Below are 27,023 nucleotides of genomic sequence, written 5' to 3' on the forward strand. Positions count from 1 at the left end.
GAGAACTTCATGCTCTGGGCTACTTGTTGACAACCACACTGGAATAACGGTGGATGTGTATGTTCCATTCATGTTTTGCACCACACGGTTAGAGGTGGCTTCCTTAGAAGCTTCCTTTGACTGCTTAGAATCTGTCCTTTCCTTTGACCTCTCCTTCTCTTTGGCTTGTTTCCAACTCTCCTTTCCCTGGTCATCTCTGTGATCCTTCTTTCCGTCATCCCTGACCCAGTCTTCATGCAAACAGGTAGGGTGCTTCCTTTTACATGTGTCGCAGACACTCCTCCATTCACAGTTCTTAGAACGGTGTCCTGTCTTCAAGCATCCAAAACACAGTCCTTTAGTTTGCACAAACTTGACCTTTTCTGAGACTGACTTTTCTTTGAACTTTCGACATGTCTTGAATGCCATGGTGCAACTTCTCACAAAAGACACATGTTTTAGGGTCTGGGTTTTCTTCTGAGGTGCTTGCCAGCACCTTTGCACCAACATTTCGAGGCTTTGGTGTCTTAACCTTTTCACTATCACCAGACTTCAAAGCATGAAGAGATGTCACAGGGTTGCATGCTATCTTGGCTTCTCTTGCAACAAACTGAACAAATTCGCTAAAGCTTGGAAAATCATGTGTTGATTCTTCAACCGCCAGGACCTTTCTGTTCCATCTGGCTATTAGCCAATCAGGAAGCTTGTTGAGCATTCTTTGGTTTGCACTGCAGTCATTTAGGACTGCAAGACTCTTGATCTGCAACATTGCTGCTTCATAGCTTCGTAGAAAACCTGAAAATTCTTTTAGTTCAATGCTGTCCTTGGGTCCTATTTTTGGCCATTAAGTTATCTTATCCCTGAAGGCCTTGGCAATCACAAAGGGTCTTCCATACCTTTCTTCCATGATGTCCAATGCTGAATAGTAGGTTGCATCCGTGCCTAGCAGGAAGTAACCTTCAATACAGTAGCTTTCTTTGCAGGTCCTCCAACATACTTGCGGAGGTAGTAGACCTTCTCATTCACTGGAATATTCTTCCTACCGATCAATGTCTCAAAGGACGTTTTCCAGTCTTTGTACCTTAGTGGATCTCCATTGAAAACAGAAGGCTCTGGTATTGGGAGATGGCTTGCGTTGATCGACTCTGTTATTGCTTTGGCAAGTGCTGTAGTGCTATCTTCTTGATGAGCAATGGCAGCAGGTTGTACATGTGTGGCGTTTTGTGGTGTTGCCACATGATGCACAGAAAGACTTAGTTGGGTAGTTTTAGCTTCGGTTTTCACAAGCTTACTGCTATGGAGCAACTCCGATATCTCTTCGTCCGAACCCACTTCCTGTTCGTAGACCTGTAGAAGTGCTTTTGCAGCATTCATTTTCTTAACTGTCTCTAAGCGCTCTATCTGCCTGCGCTTCTCTTCTAATACATTTTTCTCAACTTCGAGGTTCCCAAGCTCTTGTTCCTTAAGTTCCATGTCCTCTAATGTGTGGCTTGAGTTGCAGCTAGCTCTGCTGCAGCTTCCAGTTTCTTTGAAGAGGTCAGGCTTGATTGCTTTGAACTGATGCTTGCAAACTTTGAACTTTGTGAACATATACTAGACCTTTTGGAGGTTGCGCGTGTAAGCACTGAGCCAGTCTCAGTCCAGTATGCTCGTTCTTTGTGAGTATCTGGTATATTTTCTCTTAATTCAAGAGAATCCTCTGCATGTTCCAATAGCTTTCCTGAGACAGCATCACACGTGTCTACTCGGCGGCGCGTCTTGCCATCCGGAGTAGTGTGTTGGCGTAAATCTTGATAAGCTTGTTTTACACTTGTTGAAGCGTTACTGATCTTGGTTATGTAGGTTTGCAGGATTTCAGCGGAGAATGTTCCATCGATTGCTTTCCTAGTCTCTTTAGCAAGAACTTTCCATTTGTCATAAGAGGTTGTAAAGCGATGTTGAAGCTTTTTAGTTTAGGCTGTCATACAGTTCTTGACCCTTTTCAGTAAGCTCTCAGGTTCTTTGGCTTCTTCTTAGACTTTCCTCTACAGCAGTTTGGGTCTCTACAGCTACCTCAGTCTCTTTTGATGGGTTTGCATCTATATCAAGGTCTTTAAACTGCTGCTGTAAACCTGTTGCTCCATTGTTAGCATCTAAGCCCTTTTCATTTGTCTCATACTTGTGCTGAGACATTTTTAATATTTTTGAATTGGCACCTTAACACCTTTTGTTTAGTAGCTAAAACTTAAAACGAGCTAAATAAAGTAAGTGACAAACCTATCTTAATGTTACCAGTAAGCTTTTGTTTACATTGTAATAATGTACCTTAACACTAGAACTGCCATGGCGGTCATTTTGACCGTTTTGAATTTTATATCTGCAATAACTTTGTTGAAAAAAATAAATAAAATCCTGCTGGTACCTGACTTTTCCTAAAAGTGTCTGTATTTTCATTTAAAATGCTTTTCATATAAATTACACGTAATGCAAAAAAACAAATTAACATATTTACCTATTTCGGCCATAGACGGTCATATTGACCGCACTGAATTTTGTGGTATTATTATACATATACCAATATACACAACAATAAAATGTGGTAAAAAATACACAAAACATATTCCACAACAAATCATTTAAATGTAATGATATTCAGAACAGAACAATAACAAATAAATAAACAATAAACAAGCCAAAATGAAATCGGCTACTTTCAAGCGAAAGTGAAAGTAAGCGGCGTTGGGCTCACATAACGGCTCACGTAACTCTCTAATTAGAATCAAAATGTTTCAACATTTGCGATGTATTTGGATGGTAAACTATTCTTTATTATAGGCTTTGTACTTCACTCGTGTTCCAAAATCGACGAAAAAAATTATCACCTTCACATGCGCAAAATGGTACGAATTGTAGCCTACTACTGACTATATAAAGAGAGCAGTGGAATTTTTATATGTTAGGTTGACTATGCTATTTTATTATTATATTTTATTATGGCTGTAATGAACAGGCTGCGATGTCAAGATTGCAATGGAATATGGTGTGTGTGTGTGTGTGTGTGTGTGTGTGTGTGTGTGTGTGTGTGTGTGTGTGTGTGTGTGTGTGTGTGTGTGTGTTGGCGGGCGCGATCGAACAGTGTAAACATGAAAACAGGCTACTCCGTCATTTTGTTCAGGACATCTTATTATTATTTATAGATGTATAATTAAACTTGTTTAAATGTACAGTTTGGTGTTGTATTGTTTTTAAAAGATATCCTAATACAATAAATCCATTAATCTCTCAATTGGGTATTTATCATTAAAGATATAGAGTTTGGAATCTAGCGGTCAAAATGACCGCTTGCGGCAGTTCTAGTAGTAATGGAATTCTGGCACTTCTAGTGTTAAAGGGCACCTATTATGCAAAATTCACTTTTGCATGGTGTTTAAACATAAATGTGTGTTGGCAGTGTGTGAGCAAAACCACCCTAGAATGATAAAAATCCACCCAGTGGTTTTTTTACAATCTCAATAAATCATAAGCACTGTCTCAGAATGAGCTGTTCTCAGATTTGGCGCAATGTGACGTAGAATTGAGCAGGCCCCTCCCACGACTGTTGAGTGACACTTCAGTTTGAGCCTAGACCCGCCCTGAGTGAGCTGGACACAGAGTCCGCCATTGTTCGACGCTTGAGCAGCTGTAGACAAGAATGTCTCCTAAACGATTGAGGTGTGTTGTTGATGGATGTAAGAATGAACATAGCAGTCTTCATTTACTCCTGTTGTTACTCAAGTATGGATCTGTACTGTTTGTGATCAAGCTTACACTCTCCAGAGCAACAGGCCTAATGTGACTGGACACGGAAGAAATGAAAGTGCGAGCACTCTCTTTATGACAGCTCTTCGAGTCATTTTACGGATATAAGGTTTACCAGTTTATTTAGCACCCACTGAAAAGGTGTGTATATTTGTTTACTGTTAGTTGTAACGAGTATTTTGTGTACTTCACTGTGTATGTTGTTGATAATGAAAGGGAGAGAGAGAGAGAGAGTTTATGGATAAGACTTTAATGCGCACTTCTTATACTATGTTTATTCAGCTCTTACAGAGATTCTCTGGAGTAAAACTAATGCTCATCTTTTGTGTGATGAACAATAAACTTCACTGAACTCGTCAGTATATTTTGGTCATCATTCGGACGGGTTTTGCTACAGCAGGCTTGTATTAGTGGATAAAAGCAGATGACAAATAAGTTATAACCATAATTAAACTAAACTATACCTGTTCTATGTCCATACAGCATATATTCTCTGGCTCTGTGGGCATTATTGTCTGACTCCGAGTCGAAATGAACACCGCAACTGAGAGTTTCTGTTCTGATATTATGAGATGAGATTGTCCTGACTCTGAGCGCGAGCTCGTGAGGCTCCGCCCCCTGTGCCGTGCAGCAGCAGTTAATTTGCATTTAAAGGGCACACACTAAAACAGCGTGTTTTTCTGAGCCACAAAAAATTACAATTTAAACATGCTGTAAAAAATGATCTGTTGGGTATTTTGAGCTAAAATTTCACTTACATACTCTGGGGACATCCGAGACTTATTTTACATCTTGTGAAAAGAGTCATAATAGGTGCCCTTTAACTTTACCTTTAGATTTAACCAAGTAAAGCGGGGGAAATAAGTATTGAACACGTCACAATTTTTCTCAGTAAATATATTTCCAAAGGTGCTATTGACATGAAATTTTCACCAGATGTTGATAACAACCCAAGGAATCAGTACATACAAAGAAACCAAAACAAATAAGCTCAGAAATTAAGTTATGTGTAATAATGTGAAATGACACAGGGAAAAAGTATTGAACACATGAAGAAAGGGAGGTGCAAAAAGGCATGGAAAGCCAAGACAACAGCTTAAAACTATTAGTAATTAAAAAGCAATCCAGCCCCCTGTCCGTGCAAATTAATAACAGCTGGTTCAGTCCCAACGGATGGCCTATGTAACGACAATGAGAAGAAACCAACCACAGACTAATTTTCTTCCAGAAAATTAATTCAAACTCTCTACTTCCTGCCGAACAAAACAGAAGATTTGTTCAGAACGTCAAATGATCCTCATCACTCTGGCTATTTAAAAGAGCCCCCCCCCAACACTAACTAAATAGCTGGTCAATACTAAGCTTTGTTGCCAAAACGCTGACTGTTTAAGAGAAAGACAGAGACCAAGGTCTCACACAAGAGTCCTCACATTCCAGGGTCAAATCACCAATCCGGGGCCATAAAATCAGGCTCCAGCTGGTCTACGCTAACCAACGAAAACCCCCAACTAAGAACTTTTATGAGCCCAGCTAAAGGAAGAACTTGTCAATATGAGGGGGGTTTTAAAAGACAAATTGGTTCAGAAATGACACCACAGCATATCAGTATGATCGTATGCCCGAGATTCAAAAGATGGCTTGAATGATATCGGTATAATATGTTTTGATCTTCTTTTAATTAGAAATCATGTCAAAACTGTAGCCTCTGTCCTCTCTGCTTAAGAGCTAGAGAACACACCAACACCCCAGATAAGGCATGATTTACGATGAGACAAAGCCAGTGTCTAATTGGTCCGATCTCTTCAGGAGGGGGGGACAAACTTTTAGTTTAAAACCTTAGACCCAAAAACTAGACTCTCTCTCTCGCTGCTCTCGAAGCTCTTTCTGTGCTCTCGCTCTCTGCAAGAAAGGCTCTGCTATCACTCTCAAGAGAGATGGGCAGAAAAAGATGAAGATCTGAACCAGACTATAACCTGGAACTGAGGAGCAGACCAACCCAAATTAAGATCAGATGGGTTAGATTTATTCAAGCCATCTTACTACTCTCATCTAAATTTTCTTTTCTTTTCTGAGTTATCATTTCCTTTATTTTCCGTTGTGAGTCTCGGTTCTAAGTTAAGTTTTGCGACAAGACTTCGAGTCACGTTTCTTCTGCAAAGCCAGCTTCAGACAAAGACTTTCAATTCATCCGCCAGCACAACACGTGACTGGAACGCCGCAGACCCAGGCACAAGGAGACCACAGCCGAGGAACGAACCCGGGGAAACCCTCTGTTACGCAACGAAGGGAATTCCCAAAAAGGAACGCAAAGACAAGCAAGTACCTCCAGACTAAAACTCAACTGGTGTATTGGTATAAATTTAATAACCTGTCTAAGAAACGATAGAAGGGTTAATTAATGATTGATGGTTCGTTCCAGGTCATGTCTTATAAGTGCATAGAATCGTGAGATTTCATCATCTCACTCATCATCTCACTCTTCCCTCACTCTCTTCCTTTCTGCAACTGGTATGAATGTGTGTGTGTGTGTTTGTGTTAGAGATTAGCTGTATGTGTTGGTATATAATCAATAAAGTATTGTTTGTATTTGAAAAGAGATTACTTGTGGATGTGCTTAACAAATTTATTGTCTTGAAATTCGATCAAAAGTTACCGATGCTTTTACCCTATTTCTTAATTTACTGTTAGGGGGTTATTCTTTCTTGGCCAGGAAGATATTATATTTCCTAGAGTTAATAATTGTTTATGCTTTCTGTTCATTGGATGAACTGATAAATGATCATATTATTGATTCTGTTACAGTAAATTCTGAAAATAATTGAATTATTAATTATTGATCATAATTCGTTATGAATAATAATTAATGATATTTATACGGGCGTATAAATGCTACACCTACAGAAAGGTCTCATCTCATGATGGGTAAAAGCAAAGAGCTGTCTCAAGACCTTCGCAACCTAATTGTTCCAACACATAATGATGGCATTGGTTATAGGCACCATTCTAAGCTTCTGAATGTTCCAGTGAGCACTGTTGGGGCCATAATACGGAAGTGGAAAGACAATCATTTCACCATAAATTTGCTTCGACCAGGTGCTCCTCGCAAGATTTCTGACAGAGGAGTGAAAAGAATACACTTTCCACAATGCAAATTAACTTATTTTCACTTAAAACAGAATAAACATTTCTCTTTAACACCAAAATAATAATAAAATTGAAAAAAAAAAAAATTGGAAATATTATGATGGTCCCTTTAAATAATTATTTACCCTTCAAATAGCTTAGCAGTAAATAACTTGGTGAGTAGAGCAATCACTTCAACATGTAAACATGCACATCACAAATGAACATTTAACTTTTAGCACTTATAGAGCCCCTTTAGCAGTTGAAGGCTATTCCACTTCTTAATATTTAACTTGTTTTAAATATTCGACTTCTTGTAGGTTTAACCATGCAATGCTCCCGGGTTCTGCTTGCCTCTTAATATGTTAACATTGTATGCACAGTCTTATCTTTTGATGCTCACATTCAATGTACGTGCGTGCAGCTCCGTCGACGGACGGCAGGCGTGGATCATCATCTCCCCCACGTCTCCACCTCGTGTCGAGCAGGCTGAGTTCTCACTGTAGCTCCCTCCAGTCAACAGACATGGACACAAGGCGTTCTTGTTTACGGACATTTATTAGTCAAACCATGTCATCCTCGATGCCATCAAACATGCCGTGAGAACTCATTGACCGCGTTAACTCCAGGGAATGAAAAACAGGTAACAAAGGCAACTTCTCTTCCATGTGTCTCTCGGTGAACTTACAAATGTAATGACATTACCAAAAACTTAACGAGCCGCAGTTAGCTCGGCATGCGCTACATGCTCCGATGCTGGTGTAACATCAATAAACGTCTGAATCAAACGAACCTCAAAACAATAGTTCCGCTATATAAGCTTTTACACATATTTCAAAGTAAAAGAAAAGCAGATAAATATAAATATATTATGATATATTTAAACGTGGTTAATTATTAAATTAAAACTATTCTTTTGTGGAACTTAAATTATGCAACTGTCTCTGCTGGCAGCTACACTAACACACTGGCAGAACCCGGTTTCCTGTTACAGGACACACTGAGACTGATAAGAGTTTTACGACCCAAAGGAATTTCCAGAGAGCTGCGACTCTCACTTAAATTCTTGTAGAGGAGGAGAAATAAACCCTGTTAATCCTATATATTCTATATATAAGCACTTGAGAAATGTGTAAACATGTATCTAATTTTCCCACCTCATGATTTTCCTTTTATGTGGTTTGGCTTTTGTATTCTTGTAAACTCTATTGGGTTAATGTTTCAGACTTTGCATATTATGGTTAACCAAAATCATATGTGTGGCATGTTTGGTCTCTATAAACTCCAATCTTCGTTTCCCATTTGTTAATTTACATTACATTTTGCTAACTTTGTGACGCATTAGTATTATAAGCATCTTAAAGATTCTTGTGTTAAACATCCAATCAAACTACATGTTCAAAGGCCTGCTTGAACAATAGGTTGTAAAGTAAAATTTCCCTCCAAAGGGAAATCTTCTCATTGGCTCTTGCACCCCCAGAGGGTGTGACATCTTCACGCCTTAAAAACACAAGATCAGCTCTCTTAGCTCTCTCTTACTCTTCTCTGAGATGCTGACGTGAAGACGATGCTGAACTAGAAGTTTCTAAGGACCCTCCCATTTTGTGCCAGGCTGTGGCCTTGTCTTTCCATTCACCAAAGATACTCTGACTACCATTGGCTCTCTCTCAATATTATGTATATTTTTGTTTATATAATTTTTATTTATATTATTAGGCCCATTTATTCATTTAATTTTACAGGAATTTTTGTGACTAATTTGTCATTTGAAATAAAACATTTCTATTTGAAAAATGTTGTTGTTGCTCATTAGTTCTTTAGGAGGTAAGGCTGTGGTCTAAGCTAAAAGTGATATACATGTAGATTTTTTCCTTTTTTGGAGCGAGCGGAGGGGCGATTTGAGTGGACCGCGAAGCAAATAAATAATTTACTTCACCCAATTAATAAGCGCAACTGCATCACAGACAACATTTTGGTGAAACCTCTGCATATCTCTTCATTACTTTAAAATGAGGGGACACAAACAAGAAGTATAGGCCAATCCAAAAGGTTGTCTTTATTGTAAATCAAAACTATTAACTTTAAACAAAGAAAAAGAAATGAGGTGTGGAAATGTCATAATGTAAGGTGTAATGTAAAATGCATGGATGCGTGAATCTGTGTGTGTACATGACTGAGTAAAATCTAAATCATAACTACAAAGGAACAAACAAAACAGGATCATACCTGGAGGAGCAGAGAGAGAGAGAGAGAGTGGTTAGTGAAGCAGTTTAAATACCCTGAGCCCAGGTGGCTCCAATCACTAACGACCCTCCTCTGCCTGCAGGAGGAACCGCCCCTGCAAGGCAGAGGAGGGGCCGTGACACCCCCCTCCTTAAAATGAGGGTCCCACCCTCAGCCCAAAATTTGGCCCAACTGATTTAAAACAATCCAAAATTCCTCAAAAAGAAAAAAAAGGATACCAGTCCCAGCTCCTTGCAGTCGCCCCATGTCCCCTGGCTGACTGTCCGTCCCTCAAACTCAGCAGCCCTGGTACCTGGGGAGCAATTTAAGAGAAAGAGGTGCAGACAACCAGCAGGGGCTAGCAGAGAGAAGATACAAACTAGGTTAAAGGAGCACGGGACAGGGCATCAGCAATGATATTATCCTTACCGCTAATGTGTCTAATATCGAGGTTGAATGGTTGCAAGAACAAAGCCCAACGCATCAGGCGTTGGTTGGGTTTTTTTTCAGGGATTTAAGAAAAATGAGTGGGTTGTGGTCAGTTAACACAGTTAAAGGGGTCAAACCGGAACCAACATAGACTTCGAAGTGCTGTAGAGCCCAAATGAGTCCTAGAGCCTCCTTTTCAATTACAGAATAGTTTTGCTGATACTTATTAAATTTCCGGGAGAAGAAACTGACTGGACACTCAACATTTCCATCATTTTCCTGGAGAAGCACAGCCCCAGCACCGATTTGACTGGCGTCTACCTGCAATTTGAAAGGTTTTCCAAAATTTGGTGCTGCCAACACAGGTGCCAAACACAAAAGAGCCTTAACTGCATCAAATGCCTCTTGACACTGGGTGGACCAGATAAATTCAGCCTTGGCCTTCAACAGATTGGTCAGTGGGGACACTACTACCGAAAAGTTTTTACAAAACGCACGGTAGTACCCCACCATTCCCAGAAAGCGCATCAGTTCTTTCTTTGTGGAGGGCTGTGGAAACTGCTTCACAGCCTGAACCTTGGCTTCCACAGGACAAACAAAACCCTGACCAACAACTTTGCCTAGGTATGTGACTGTAGCTTTGGCAAACTCACATTTTGCCAAATTGATAGTTAACCTGGCCCACACCAGTCTTTCGAACAGGGCTTGCACCCTTTGGACATGCTCATCCCAGGAGTCAGAGTAGACGACCACGTCGTCCAAATACACGGCACACCCTTCCAGACCTGAGACCACCCGATTCATCAGCCTCTGGAAGGTGGCTGGAGCATTCCGCAAGCCAAAAGGCATAACTGTATAAGAGAACAAACCAGATGGAGTTATAAAGGTAGCAATCTCACAAGCTCTTTTGGTAAGGGGTACTTGCCAATATCCCTTTAAAAGATCAAATTTGCTAACATACTTTGCTGACCCAACTTGATCAATACAGTCCTCCATCCTAGGAAGAGGGTAACGGTCTGCTTTAGTAACATTGTTTACTTTTCTATAATCAGTGCAGGGTCTGAAAGTGGAATCAGACTTTTTGACCAGAAGACAGGGTGAAGCCCAATTTGAACAACATGGCTCAGCAATACCATTGATCCCTTAGAGATAGGGTGAGAAGCTCGGTCACTCGGGAGGAGCTCAGAGTAGAGCCGCTGCTCCTCCACATCGAGAGGGGTCAGCAGAGGTGGCTCGGGCATCTGTTTCGGATGCCTCCTGGACGCCTTCCCGGGAAGGTGTTCCGGGCGCGTCCCACTGGGAGGAGACCCCGGGGAAGACCTAGGTCACGCTGGAGAGACTATGTCTCCCGGCTGGCCTGGGAACGCCTCGGTGTCCCCCCAGAAGAGCTGGAGGAAGTGTCCGGGGAGAGGGAAGTCTGGGCATCTCTGCTTAGACTGCTGCCCCCGCGACCCGGCCCCGGATAAGCGGAGGAAGATGGATGGATGGATGGATGGACATCCCGCTTTAACCGTTGCCAGAAAAAATAACGGAGTATGCGATCATAAGTTTTACGAACACCCATATGACCTGCCACATCATCATGTGAAGTTTGCAACACTTTATTTCGCAAAGTAGTAGGTACAACTATTTGAAACATTGGTTCTCCTAAACCCTGACCACAGTGTGGAATCCATTTCCTGACCAACAGCCCATCAAGAAGAAAAGAACACTGAGCACTATTCCTCACCACTGAATCAGGAACAACTTTATCAAACAGATCAGCCAAAGTAGTATCGGCCTTTTGCTCAGCCACCAATGAATCTCTAGAACTAGTCAACTGTTCTGTCTGTAGTTTAACTGGCAACTCAAGACTTTCTGGCTTACTATCAACTTCCTTACGAGAGATAGAGCGAGTAACAGCACAAACTGGAAACACCTCAGGAGACACACTGCTGCAATCTGGAGATACACATTCACGGGGCACTGAAGGTTGCTTCTTAAAGATGTTTAATTTGCCATCTGCCCACACCTTACTACCGGCCAAGTCATTCCCCAAAATCATGTGGACTCCCTCTACTGGCAACTGGGGTCTAACCCCAACAGCTACATCACCCTCTACCAGACCACATTTTAGGGTAACTTCATGTAAAGGAGAAGAGAATGGAACTAAACCCATACCACGTACCATTACACAACTGCCAGTATCAGACCCCTTAGAGAACGGCAAAACAGATTCCAGAATAAAAGAATCTAAAGCTCCAGTGTCTCTTAAGATTTTAACTGGAACATTTTGGTTGCCATCTACCAGGGAAACTATACCATCTGAAATAAAGGCTGAAAAATCACAGTGGGAAGACTGAGAACCAAACTCAACTAGTGGCTGAAAAATGATATATATGATATATATATATTTTGGTTTACCTAATTATGCATTCGACAAAATAGACAGCTAATGCAGAAGAAGAGTCTGTTAGCTGTTGTAACTGGATGATGATTCTGCCCTTTATAGTCAGCATCCATGTTTTTGCTTAGAGAACAGACTCTCCTGAAACAAAGTCACAGCAGCCTTTTAGTGTTATAGTTTACAGAAAAAACTAAAATACAATAACAGAACTTATTACTAACAACAATAACATGTGGGGTGAAGATGAGGTAAGACATGATGTTGTATGGTGTTTATAGTTTTTAATCAATTAAACAACATTAAAAATATTAGTTAGCAAAACTTTGCTATATTGATAATGTTATATTGCTAACACTTTCCTCCTCCTCCTCCTCCTCTTCCTCCTCCAACGTCAACCCGTTCTGTGTATTAGTGGAGAGCGTCAGCAGTGATGTACAGTCTGATGTAGTCTGCCATTGTAATTGTTATGCTTGAAGTTGGCGAAAGCTAAGACGTATGGCAACGTACACAGTGACGCAATGACGTCATTCGCTGGGCTCTCTAGTCAGTGGAAAAACAAACAGGTTCTGAGAAGGTTCGCAAGTTGAACCAAATTTGAACCAGCACCAGTTCCGAACCAGTTATTTTTTGGTGGAAAAGGGGTATCAGAGACTATTTGGACTAGACCAACCAAATTTGTATATATTAAACTTGCATCTGTCTGCTAATTACCCATACCATTTAAAGATGATTATATCTGACATATCGTTCACAGTATTTATTTGAATGGAAGAAGCCAGATGTTGCAACCGCACAATGCTATTCAATCTCTCCATATTTCAGTGTCAGACAGGAAGAATTGAACAATTTACAATGCAACAAACTTTTATTAAACATGCAATTTATAACTTGTTGCAACCGTCCCCAGACCTATCAGCCATGACAGAACATCATATGCCTGCTAGACACACTGGCTTTGACACATGCTAACCATGTCACTTAGAAGTCAACAAAACAATAATTCAAACTAAGTAAGTTTTGATTAATTCATAATCAAATGATTGGGAATGGGTAGGTTTAAGGTTGAGGTTAGGGTTAGCTGCCTGGAAGGAGCAATTGGGGGCTAAAAACTCCATCGAGCTACAAAACGTCAGGACAGTATGACAAAAATGCATCTCATGAAAAAATTTACTTTCATACCTCCAAAACAAGTTTTGTTCAATAAATGCAGCAGCAGATGTTGAATATGTCTACTGTCTTCTTGGTGGGGGGAGGGTCTAACTGTGCATGTGCGATATGAGTGTCATCACTCTAGCTTGTTTCTGATTGGAGAAAAATTACATGTTGCAACCATCCCCTGTTGCAACTGTCCCCGGTCTCCCCTACATAATTATCTGTTTAAGGTGTACTATCCCTTTAACTTAGTTTTACTCAGTATTTACGTTGTACATCTACCAAACTAGTTAAATTGTGAAAGAGGAGACGGAACATACCAAAGTTATTATGCTTCTCTGTTTAATAAGTTTACTTCGGCTAATTTAGGTGAAGTTAACCTAATGTTACCAGTTGATTTTATCACTATTATTCATAATGACGGCAATGAAAAGGCTCCAACACACACCTCCATCGTTGCAGATTGCAGATGACATTATCCAGATCACAAACCTGAAAATAAATCAAAGCATATACGTGAAAATATTGTTTAAAAACCGCACTTAAACAAGGGTTGCGTCTATCTCACTTTACCTCAGTATTTCACGTTAGCTTGCTGCGGTTAACGTTACCGACGACTCCGCCCGCCTGATGAGCTAACTTGCTTAAGAGGCAGAGGAACACAGAAACATTATTTTTTATCGTTTTAACTAAAGAATATTTCGGCTAATATAGGTGAACTTAACTTACTCACCAGTTAATATTATCACCGTGACAGCGACCCGACTGACAGTCAGGAAAAAATGCAGTAAGGCACCAAAACCATTCTGACGGACAGTCAGGAAAAAAAGGCACCAAAACCATTCAGACGAAAACAAAACGATAAATCATGTTAGTTTGCTGTTAACATAAGTAAAAACATTTGAAAATGTTAATAAAATAGAAATAATATACTAACCTTTTTGGTGAGTTACATGATCTTTTGTCCATGCATTAACTGCCACTTCAACTCGTCAAAAAAACACTTGAAAAGAAATCTCTCTTGCCATTGGTCAGTTTTTCGTGGGCAAGTTCACTCCTGTTAATTTATTACAGTAGGGAAGAATTACAGTAGTGACCATATATTGTCCCATAATCCTTTGCTGTTTACAGTAACATACTGTATACATATTTTACAGTATCTTACTGTACATATTACAGTAAAATACTGTTCAAATTACAGAAACTCATTGCAGTGTGCTGCCTTTGACACTGTGAATCATCAGATACTTCTCTCCACCCTCTCATCACTGGACATTACAGGAACAACTGTTTACTGGTTTGAATCCTAGCTCACAGGTAGGTCTTTCAGGATTGCCTGGAAAGAGGTATGCAAAGCACATCAACTAATCACAGGGGGTCCTCATTGCTCAGTTCTTTGAACCCTCCCTCTTCTCCATATACACTACATAACTGGGACCCATTATACAGGCACATGGTTTCATCTACCATTGCTATGCTGATGACACACAGCTCTACCTTTCATTTCAACCAAATGTTCCCACATTAGCTGCACGAATCCCAAGCTGTCTGTCAGATGAAAAAACATCACCTGCAGCTCCCTGCCAATGCGACTTTACATCATGATTTCACCATCCAGCTAGGTTCATGATCAATCACCCCATCAAGGTTGGCCAGAAATCTTGGAGTAATCTTTGAGGACCAACTGACCTTCAAAGACCACATTGCAAAGACAGCTCATTCATGCAGGTTTGAACTACACAACAGAAAGATCAGGCCTTTCCTTAACAACACAATCTCATCCAGGCCTTGGTCATTTCTAGGCTTGATTACTGCAATGCTCTTCTGGCTGGACTTCCATCATGTGCGATCAAACCTCTACAAATTATTTAGAACGCTGCCCCACGTCTTGTCATCAACGAGCACAAAAGGGCCCACGTCACACCTCTCTTAATCTCTCTGCACTGGCTACGACTTGCTGCTTGCATCAAGTTCAAGGCATTGATGCTTGCTTACAGATCTACCACAGGCTCTGCACCGTCCTACTTCCACTCGCTCTTATGAGTCTACATCCCTACCAGAAGCCTATGAGCATGAGCGACGGCTGATGGCACCATCACAGAGAGGCACAAAATCTGGAGTGATCTGATCTCCCTGCCTTCATACGGAATGCAGAATCCCTGACAATATTCAAACTCATCTCTTCCGTGAGCACTCATCATCTTCCGTGAGCACTCATCATAATTTTTTTTAAAAATCGATGTGTTCACTTCCCTTTAATATCTCTCTATTCTAGCTTTTGCTACTCTAAGCAATGTCTGAAACTTTGTATTTTGAGCACTTCTTGTGTTTATTTGCCTCTTCACAATCACTTGCTGAGTTCCTCATTTGTAAGTCACTTTGGATAAAAGTGTCTGCAAATTGAATAAATGTAAATGTAAAATATATTGTAGTGGGAGTTTAGACCCTATAAGTAAGCCATTTTTACAGAGCATGTTTAGCGTGTATAGTCATGTTTTTCTGGAAATGTTTCATTAAGATAGGTGGCATATTAATATGTTTAAGGTCTGGAAGTCTTGAGTGAGGGCTTCCCCCTCCCCCTCCCCTTTTCCTGTTTTTTTTTTTTTTTGTAGTATAGAAATCATTGTTTTAATTTTAATATGTCTAACAATACTAATTGTAAGAATGCCTTAAAAATAAGGGGATGAATGCTGGTGTAATTTATTAGCATCACAATCCTAAGTCACCAGCCAAGTCACCAGAACTACATTTTCCAGCATCCCTTCTGGTCCCCACCTGAACTCAGTCAGCCATCATTATACCTGCCACAGATAAATGAAAAATGTACATTTACACACAAACTGATGACCAGACATAACTTTCAGACGCCTTCTTTATTTTTCTAGCTAAGAACTGTCACAGAATGGAAAGCACAGAATTGTTCTTTGTTGCTCCTGCTGCTGCTGTTGCTTTGGTTTGCTATAGATGATGTGTTGTTATTCTAGATTTGAACTGACAGAGTGTGTCTGCTTCCCGGACAATGTTAGGAAGACTGTTCCAAAGTTGTGGTGCTAAATAGGAAAAGGATTTACCGCCAGCAGTCGATTTTGATATTCTAGGGTATTATCAACTGGCCAGAATTTTGAGATCGCAATAGACGTGAAGGTCTATAATGCATTAAGAACTTGCTCAAGTACTGGGGAGCTAAACCATTTAGTGCTTTGTAAGTAATCAGCAATATTTAAAAATTGATACGATGTTTAATAGGGAGCCAATTCAGTGTTTACAGAACTGGGCTAATATGGTCATACTTCCTGGTTCTGGTAAGAACTCTAGCTGCTGTGTTTTGGACCAGCTGTAGTTTGTTTATTAAGCATTCAGGGAAACCACCCATAAGAGCATTACAATAATCTAGCCTTGATGTCATAAACACATGAACTGATTGTTCCGCATTTGTCATTGAGAGCATATGGCGTAATTTAGATATATTTTTAAGATGGAAAAATGCGGTTTTACAGATACTAGACACGTGACTTTCAAAATGAAAGATTATTATCAAAGACCACACACAGTTTCCTAACCAACGACGAAGACTTGACAGAGCAGCAATAAAGTGTTAGACAGTATTCTAGGTTATTATGTGAGGAAGTTTTTTGTCCAATAATTAGAATCTCTGTTTTTTTTTTTTTAGATTTAAGTATTAGGAAATTACTAGCCATCCAGTTTTTTTTTATTTCAGCTATGCATTCCGTTAATTTTGTGAATTGGTAAGTTTCGTCAGGGCGTGAAGAAATATAGAGCTGAGTATCATCAGCATAACAGTGAAAACTAATGCCATGCTTCCTAATGTTATCTCCTAAGGGTAACATGTACAAGGTAACATGTACAAGTGAACAGCAACGGTCCTAGTACTGAGCCTTGTGGTACGCCATACTGAACTTGTGATCGATGAGACATCTCTTCATTTACTGCTACAAACTGATAACGGTCAGATAAGTATGATTTAAACCAGTGGTTCTCAACTCCAGTCCTCAGGACCCGCTGCTCTGCACATTTTGTATGTCTCCCTTATTTAACACACCTGAATCAGATCATCAGCTCGTTAAGAGAGACTCCATGAACTGAACTGAGTGTGTCAGATAAGAGAGACATACAAAATGTGCAGAGCAACGGGTCCCGAGGACTGGAGTTGAGAACCACTGATTTAAACCATGCTAATGCAATTCCACTAAAGCCAACATCATTTTCGAGTCTATTTAAAAGAATGTTGTGGTCGATAGTGTCAAATGCAGCACTAAGATCGAGTAACACTAATAGCGAGATACAACCATGATCGGATGATAAGAGCAAATCATTTGTAACTCTAATGAGAGCTGTCTCAGTACTATGGTACGGTCTAAATCCTGACTGGAAATCCTCGCAGATATCATTTCTTTCTAAAAAGGAACATAGTTGTGAGGATACTGCCTTTTCTAGTATCTTTGACAGAAAAGGTAGATTCGAGATCGGCCTGTAATTTACTAATTCTGTAGGATCAAGTTGCGTTTTTTTAACGAGTGGTTTAATCATAGCCAGTTTAAAAGTTCTCGGTACATATCCTTAGTGACAAAGATGAATTAATGATATTAAGAAGAGGATCTGTGACCTCTGGAAGCATCTCTTTCAGTAGTTTAGTCGGAATAGGGTCTAACATACATGTTGTTGATTTAGATGATTTAAAGAGTTTAGTAAATTCTTCCTCTCCTATAGCAACGAATGAATCAAATTTTTCTTCAAGGAGACTACAATGCACTGCCTGATGCGATACTGTAGTAGATGGTTGCATAGTTATAATTTTCTCCCTGATATTATCAATCTTGTTAGTAAAGAAGTTCATAAAGTAATTACTGCTGTGCTGCTTGGAAACGTCTGGGGTTGAAGATTTATTTTTCGTTAGTTTAGCCACTCTTTCAAATAAACACATAGGGTTTTGTTTATTTTCTTCTAATAGGTTTGAAAAATAAGCAATAATAAGTGCTGGAAAAGAGAGAGTTAAAAGTTTCTGTCGCAATATCTAGTTCTTCTAGGCTATCTGGGATGCTGAGATGATGAAACTGATCAGGAAGATCATTAATAAAGCAATCTTTAGTGGCAGAAGTGATAGGTCTAACATATTTGTAACACAGAGTCGACTTTGCAGCCTTGGCTAAAGTCTTTATGGTGCCCTGGTGACCTGTATACAGTAGCCAGCACAAATGTTAAACGTGATTTATCATTTACACTAGAATAGACAGTGTTACATTTAGCAACAACACTTCAAAAGAATTATATTTAAAACAAGACTTCTCAGTAATTCTGAAGATATTACTGTAAATTACAGCAACAACTTTGCCTTTCAGACGAGGTTCATGTTTATAACAGTAATCTTGCGGGGTGGACTCATTTAAAATAATATAATTGTCTGGTTTTAGCCAGGTTTCTGTCAAACACAGCACATCTAGATTATAGTCTATAATCATATCATTAACAATGAGTGCTTTTGAAGTAAGGGATCGAATATTCAGCAACCCGAGCCTTATCATTTGTTCATCCGTATTATATCTGTTTTTTATTTGTTGAACATCAATAAAAATTTTACCCTTGAATGGGTTTAGGAGTTTTTTGTATGTCGGGGAACAGACACAGTCTCTATATGTTTATATCTAGGTGAAAGAGGCTCTATGTGATGGGATTTATCTGACCTTGTTGACGTGAGACAGCTAGCAGACAGTCGGTTTAGCCAGTCTGTCTGCTTCCTGACCTGAGGCCCAGATTGTCATGTTTGAGCTCTAAGACTATGTGCCATATTACTAGATAGAAGAGCAGCACCATCACAGGAGGGATGAATACCATCTCTTTCAAAAGGTCAGGTCTGCCCCAAAATTCTATATTATTTTGCGGACACCACCTCGACAGCCAGCCATTGAGTGAGGACAATCTACTAACTATCTCATCACTCCGGCGAACAGGAAGGGGGCCAGAGCAAATTACAGTGCCTGATATCGTACTTGCAAGTTCAAACACCTCTTAATGTTAATTTTTGTGATCTCCGACTGGCGGAGTCTAACATCATTAGGGCCGACGTGAATAATAATGTTAGAGAATTTACGATTAGCATTAGCCAGCACTTTTAAATTTACTTTGATGTCAGGCGCTCTGGCTCCCGGCAAACATGTGACTATGGTGGCTGGTGTCTAGACCGTGTGCTCATGAGTGAGCTCCACACTGCAACTGACTGGGCTCTCCGGAGCACAAGCGTTGCGGCCTGTGTGATCGGTCTAGCGATGTCCACCCTGGTGGTTCAGAAGCGCCATAGTTGGCTCAGCCTGGTTGATATGGCGAATGCGGACAAGGTTCGGTTCCTGGAATCCCCAATTTCCCAGGTTGGGTTGTTCGGCGACGCGGCGGAGAACTGCGCCCAACAGTTCTCTGCTGCTCAGGAGCAGATGGAGGATATCCAACACATCCTGGCCCGGCGGCCTGCTGCTGCCATCAGCATACTGGTGAAGGATGCGATAGATCCAGTTCCCCTAGCCAAAATGAAGTACGGCTTCTACAGCCGCTACTTCATTGTACCCAAGAAAGGTGGTGGGTTAAGACCAATCTTGGACCTGCATGTCTTGAATTGGGCCCTTTACAAGATTCCATTCAAGATGCTAACAGCGATTGAACTGTAAGACACGTACTTTCATGTCTCCATCCTGCAGCGACACAGGCCCTTCCTGCGTTTTGCGTTTGAGGGTCGAGCGTATTAGTACAAAGTCCTAACCTTCGGGCTGGCCCTGTCGCCCCGCGTCTTTACGAAGATCGCGGCCATTGCTCTCATGAGAGAGCGTGGTGTTCGTGTCCTTAACTACCTCGACGATTGGCTGATACTAGCTCAGTCTCGGGAACAGTTGTGTGAACACAGGGACGTGTTGATCCAACATGTCAGCCAGTTGGGTCTTCGGGTTAACTGGGAAAAGAGCAAACTCACCCCCGGGGAGAGGATCTCTCATGGTATGGAGCTGGACTCAGTCAAACAGACGGCACGCCACACAGAGGAGCGTGCCCAGTCGGTGCTGAACTGCCTGAATACGTTCAAGAGCAGGACAGTGGTCTCACTGAAATTTTTTCAGAGGCTCCTGAGGCAAATGGCAGCCGCAGCTGCAGTAACGCCGCTCAGCTTGCTTCATATGAGACCACTTCAGCACTGGCTTCATGGCTGAGCCCTGAGGTGGGCGTGGCAGAGCGGCATGCTACGGGTGACAATCACTCAAGTCTGCCGCCTCTCCTTCAGCCCGTGGTCAGACCCTTCGTTTCTCTAGTCCGGAGTGCCCCTAAAACAAGTGTCCAGGCATGCTTTGGTCTTCACAGATGCCTCCAACACCGGCTAGGGTGCCACGTACAGGACAGACTCCCATCTGTATTGGCACATCAATTGCATCGAGTTGTTGGCAGTACACCTTGCTTTGAGACGCCTCAAAATGCCACTGCTCGGCAAACATGTACTGGTCCGTACGGACACCATTGCGTACATCAACCATCAAGGTGGTCTTCGCTCCCATCGCTTGTCACAACTCGCCCGCCACCTCCTTTTATGGAGTCAGAAGCATCTGAGGTTGCTTCGTGCCACTCATATCCCCGGCCTGCTCAATCGTGCCACCGACGAGCTCTCACGACAGCATGTGGCCCCCGGAGAGTGGAGACTTCATCCCCAGGTGGTTCAGCTGATCTGGGACCACTTTGGAGCCGCATATATTGATCTGTTTGCCAATCAGACTCGTCCCATTGCCAGATGTTTTATTCCCTAAACGAGGGCACTCTCGGCACGGATGCACTGGCACACAGCTTGTGCTCCTCTCGTCATCCCCTCCCTGGCCCATTCCTCTGAGGGAGGACCTTCTCTTTCAGGAACCATATGGCACCCGCACCCAGACCTCTGGAAACTTCATGTCTGGTCCCTGGATGGGAAGCAGAGGTTCTAGGTAATCTACCACAATCAGTCGTAGACACCATCGCTTCTGCAAGAGCACCCTCTACGAGGCATGCTTACGCATTGAGGTGGAACCTGTTTGTTGAGTGGTGTTCTTCTCACAGAGAAGACCCCCGAGGATGCTTGATCAGGACCGTGCTTTCTTTCCTGCAAGAGGGGTTGGAGCGAAGGCTGTCTCCCTCCACCCTCAAAGTGTTTGCTGCCTCTATTGCCGCACATCACGATGCAGTGGATAGGAAATCCGTGGGAAGGCACGACCTGTGTCATGGGCTATGTTCCATTCAGCTTAAACACTCCCAAGAAACTCCAGGACACAGTTGATTCATTTCCATGAAGTTTACTGGGAATTTTGTGAAACTGCAATACAGTACAATGAGATGTCTATATTATTAATCAAACCCAAATACACAGTAACAGTGTAAGTAGCACCACTTAGCTAACATAGCAGTGTAGCCTATATGACAAACACAATCAAGCTAGTAGAAACAACCAGCAGCAATAAACAAAGCTAATTTAGCCGTCTCAATAATCTTACAAAATTAAAAGTAAGCAGTAACCAAATATTACACGATGAGAAATACTTACAGGCGTTGCCTTAGCAAAAAGGGAGAAGGAAAAGCGATCGACTCAGAAACGACTGATAGAGCACACACATTCCTGTAGCTGATTACCACATGGCAATTTTACTTCCTGTTTCCCAACATGCACTAGTACTAAATTACTATGGTTACAAGATAAACAAACCACACTGAACTGCTGAAACAAACACATTTTCAAGCGGCATGACAACCTGGTCATCAGGTTCCTTGGGGGAGCGAGGAGATTGAATCTGCCTTGCGTCCCCTCCATACCCTCTTGGGACTTATCTCTGGTGCTGACCTCCCAGAGACCTTATCACTTCAGAGACCTCCCTTTGAGCCTTTGCAGTCAGTCGAGTTAACAATTCTGTCGTTAAAGACTCCTGCTTGCATTGGCCTCTGTCAAGATGGTAGGGGACCTGCATGCATTTTCGGTCGATGAATCGTGCCTGGAATTCGTGCCAGGCCAGCTAACTCTTTTAGTCACTGATCACTGATGTCATATGCAAATTTTATGATGTGATTGGAGGAGTGTGTAGGGATACAGTCATTTGTATAGAGGCAGTAGAGTAGTGGACTCGGCACACATCCCTGTGGGGAACCGGTGATGAGAGTGAGGGTGGAGGAGAGGTAGAGAGTGAGACAGAGTCTGACAAACTGAGGGCGGTTAGTGAGAAAGTCATGGTACATTTACTTTAATGTAAATTGTTGTGATGTTACTTGAAAAAAAACATAAACAACAACAACTTGTTTCTACATCACTCTCATATGTAAATAGCTTAAATCATTACTGCCCACTGATAGCCACGATAACTACAATGGTATGCAAAATAAGTACTGGCTTTATGTATAGTATACCGTCTAGGTTTTGGTCGCTTAGATATCGCAGGTTTCCCTGATCCCTTCTGTCTGTCTGTTTCTCTCTCCATTCCTCCAGCGTTGGGTGTACCCAGCAGTGCAGTGTTGCTGTTTGAGCTGGAACTACTACAGCTGCAGAAGGGTGTTCCTGAGGGCTTTTTGTTCATCTGGCTGCAGGACAGTCCTGAGCCACTGTTTCCTGTCATGGATATGAACCAAGACCAGGAGGTACCACTGGAGGAGGTATGTTTTTTTGCTGTCTGGCTAATTAATGTTGAACCATTTCTTTCTAGGTATATAGAACTGAGCGGCCCATGGACTGATACCCCATTTACACTACACTCAAACGGAGATAGGCCCATAGATGACACTGGTTACGTATTGTGGGCGTACTCCACCATAGACAGTTGTTGGCTCCATGAGGAAGGATTCTTGGAGACCAGACATTGCAACGTTCTCTCCAAATCTTGGTTGGCTCTCTCAGTATGACCATTGCTCTGGGGATGAAACCCTGAGGACAGACTGACAGTCGCCCCCAATAACTTACAAAACTCTTGCCAGAATTTGGACACAAATTGGGGTCCTCTGTCGGAAACCACGTCTGTCGGGAGGCCATGTAAGCGAAAGACGTGATTAATGACGGTCAACACTGTCTCCTTGGCTGAGGGTAATTTGGGCAAGGGAATGAAATGAGCCGCCTTCGAGAACCGGTCCATCACGGTCAAAACTACCGTGTTACCCTTGGAGGGTGGGAGGGCGGTGACAAAATCTAGCGAAATGTGGGACCAGGGTCTCGAAGGGACCGGCAGCGGTTGAAGTAGCCCATCAGGGGGTCGATTGGAAGTCTTACCAGTGGCGCAAACTGAGCAAGCCAACACAAAATTGTGAACGTCATGAGCCATACGTGGCCACCAGAATCGCTGCTTAACCAGAAACTTGGTGCGACTAACTCCTGGATGACAAGCCACGTTGGAACAATGCCCCCACTGAATAACGTCAGACCTTAACCGGCACAAATAAACGATTCGGTGGGCAACTGACCGGGGGCGTTACCCCTTCTAAGGCTGTCTTGACCTTCGATTCGACCTCCCATACGAGTGTGGAGACATATAGATTATCGGGTAAAATGCACTCGGGAGTAGACAGGCGTTCGGAACGGTCAAAAATGCGCGATAAAGAATCGGGTTTGATGTTCTTGGAACCCGGGCAGTACGAGAGAGTAAAATCAAAGCGTCCGAAAAAAAGTGCCCAACGAGCCTGCCTGGAGTTAAATCTTTTGGCGGTTTTAATGTATTCCAGATTCTTGTGGTCGGTCCAGACGATAAAAGGTACCCCCGACCCTTCTAACTAGTGGCACCATTCCTCCAGTGCTAACTTGACTGCCAACAACTCTCTGTTACCAATGTCATAATTGCGTTCGGCAGGGGACAAACGGTGGGACAAAAACGCGCATGGGTGCATTCTGTCGTCTGTGGGAGAACGCTGGGATATCACTGCACCTACCCCCACCTCTGACGTATCGACCTCCACCACGAACTGACGTGAAGGATCAGGGGTAATCAGGATGGGAGCCGAAACAAAGCGGCTCTTGAGTTTGGCAAACGCAGCCTCAGCTGCGTCTGACCACCTGAACGTAGTTTTGGGGGAGGTCAAGGCGGTCAGAGGTGAGGCTAGTTGGCTGAAATTGCGAATAAACCGTCTGTAGAAATTGGCGAACCCCAGAAACCGCTGTAGGGCCTTACGGGAATCTGGACTTGGCCATTCTACTACAGCCTTAACCTTCTCAGGATCCATACATATTCCCTCAGACGACACAATGTAACTTAGGAAAGGAACAGACTGTGCATGAAAATCACATTTCTCCGCCTTGACAAAAAGCCCATTCTCTAGCAACCTCTGAAGCACTCGCCGGACGTGCTGCACGTGTTCCTGGAGAGATGATGAAAAAATCAATATGTCATCCAGGTAGACATACTGTATATGAACTGGTCGACCATATCTCGCAGCACGTCGTTGACGAGTGCCTGGAAGACTGCTGGGAAGTTGGACAAACCGAAAAGCATGACCAAGTATTCAAAGTGCCCCCTGGGGGTGTTAAAAGCAGTCTTCCACTCATCTCCCTTCCTGATGCGGACCAAATGATAAGCATTACGTAAGTCCAATTTAGTGAAGATAGACGCTCCCTGCAACCTCTCAAAGGCTGAAGACATCAACGGCAAAGGAAAAGTATTCTTTATCATGATGCTGTTCAGCCCTCAGTAATCAATACGTTCAATAAGGTCGCAGAGATCCATCCTTCTTCCCCACGAAAAATAACCCCGCCCCCGCTGGAGAAGAGGAAGGACGGATGAACCCTGTTGCTAGAGAGTCAGAAATATATTTCTCCATGGCCCCCCTCTCTGGAACAGAAAGCGAATATAACTTGCCTTTAGGCGGAGTTGTACCTGGCAGTAAATCTATTGCACAGTCATAAGGATGGTGCGGAGGAAGAGACGCAGCCCAAGACTTACTGAACACCTCCTTCAGGTCCTGGTACTCCGCGGGCACGTTAGATAAATCACATTGCAATCACCACATTTTTCAATGATTCTCAAACGACTCGATGGATGAATCAGTCTCTCTAAACCCCTCCTATCCAAGAGCCTGCTCTGCTCTGATTGGCCCAATGGCCCAGTCTGTAGCGATCTAGTCAAGTCAAGTCACCTTCATTTACATAGTGCTTTTAACAATATAGATTGTTTCAAAGCAACTTTACAGTGATAATAGTAAATTAATGTAACAGAGATTGTTTTGGCTTTACGACAGCTCTAGAATAAATGTATTGTCGACATGACACCATTCTAACAGAAAACCCTTAATGCGCTCTGGCTCGCTCATTTGCACAACAACAGTGCCTGGTGACTCGAGAACACAATGTCTAATCAAGTCAGCATACAATTAAACAGACTCCCTCCTATCACACACATTTGAAGAGAAAATACAGAGACCTCTGTGACTGGTATGACTTGTGACATGAATGTATATTGCATCTGCTTACCAATTATTTTTGTTCTTTTCTTCTGCAGTTTTCAGCTTTCATTATGATACAGGTGGCTGAAGGCAGAGGCCGCATACATCCAGGAATAGACAGTGACACTGTCCTAAAGGACATGTTCAAAAATCAAGATCGCAACACAGATGGCAAGATAACTGAAGATGAACTGAACATCACAGTAAATGAGGAAGAGGAAGTGCCTATACATGAGGAGCTGTAAGGGCAACAAACTAGTTTGTATAATTCAGGTATTATCAGGTTTTTATAATTCAATGGTAATTGGATTCATAATTCATAGGTTCGGTAATGGATAAGGTTCCTGTGGCGAGCAGGACGAGGCCAAGGGCTGTGGGAGAGCGGCACGAGGCCGGTGGCGTAATTACTGATGAGCGACACCTGTGCAACGCACCGGTCTCGTATCTCTCAAGGATGAGCGGAAGCATAAAGGAGGAGCGACGACAGTGAGAGATACGACACTGGTGCGTCGCGCAGGTGTCGCTCATCAGTAATTACGCCACCGGCCTCGTGTCGCTCTCCTACGGCCCTCGTCCTGCTCGCCACAGTTCCAATGACATAAATTGCACTATAAAAATAATAATAATAATTGTTGCAGTGTTTAAGAGGCCGCATTAGAAGATATGTTATAATAAATGACCTTTGTGGTGGATTTTTAATAGATAAAATAGTAAACTGTATATTAAACTAACCATGTTTCTAACATCTAACCTTATTTCTCTTTTTAGGCCTAACATAACACTTCAAAACACAATGTACTAAAATGTTCTGTCCTGTGTTTTTGAATGTTGTATGTTGTGTTGCCATACTCCTTTTACTTTGGTTGTGTGAGTGTAAAAATAACAAATATGGGAAATGAAACTAGACAGATGATTAAGTTTGAACCTTGTGATTAACAATGAAGTAATCATTAAAACAAAGTTTGCTTTACCTAGTAACAGAAGGGTTTGTCTTTGAAAACCAATCAAATTGTGGGGAAATTATGTAATGCAGCATGACATTTTTGCCATACCTCCTTATTCTATAAAAACTGTTGTATTCGTGTTAGCTGATGGGATTCTCAATGCAATTTGTCTGAGATCATCCGGTCTTGCTTCTTCTTGGGAGAGATTCTCTGAGAACTTCTCGAAAGATCCTTCGGCCGTGATTAAAGCATTTAGAGGACATTTGCGGAAGTCTGTTTGTCGCTTATTCCTGCGCAGGAAGAAAGCTAGTTAGGGGAACAAGAATTAGCACCCAGCTGACGTCGATGTGTAGACGCACTAGGGCAGGGTTTCTCAAACTCTGTCCTGGAGGGCCACTGTCCTGCACAGTTTAGCTCCAACCCTGATCAAACACACCTGAACAAGCTAATCAATGTCTTCAGGATCACTAGAAACTCACAGCTTTGTGTGTTTGATCAGGGTTGGAGCTAAACTGTGCAGGACAGTGGCTCTCCAGGACCGAGTTTGAGAAACCCTGCGCTAAGGTATAGGATAAGACTCAGCCGACATCGAT

At 42.2% G+C, this 27,023-nt stretch overlaps 1 protein-coding gene across 2 annotated transcripts in view; it reads left to right on the forward strand.

Annotated features, from left to right (window-relative positions):
* The window catches only part of fkbp10a (FKBP prolyl isomerase 10a), a 387,049-nt gene extending 360,555 nt beyond the window's left edge, over positions 1 to 26,494 (forward strand). For both annotated transcript variants that reach the window (XM_081377332.1, XM_081377333.1), the window contains 3 exons: positions 22,557 to 22,720; positions 25,543 to 25,759; positions 26,255 to 26,494. In XM_081377332.1, the coding sequence (XP_081233458.1) occupies positions 22,557 to 22,720; positions 25,543 to 25,731 (353 nt within the window). In that variant the 3' untranslated portion in view covers positions 25,732 to 25,759; positions 26,255 to 26,494. The remainder of the gene's footprint in view (positions 1 to 22,556; positions 22,721 to 25,542; positions 25,760 to 26,254) is intronic.
* The last annotated feature ends 529 nt before the right edge of the window (positions 26,495 to 27,023 follow it).

The sequence above is a fragment of the Scardinius erythrophthalmus genome (genome assembly GCF_964197995.2).
Source record: "Scardinius erythrophthalmus genome assembly, chromosome: 10".
NCBI lineage: Eukaryota > Metazoa > Chordata > Actinopteri > Cypriniformes > Leuciscidae > Scardinius > Scardinius erythrophthalmus.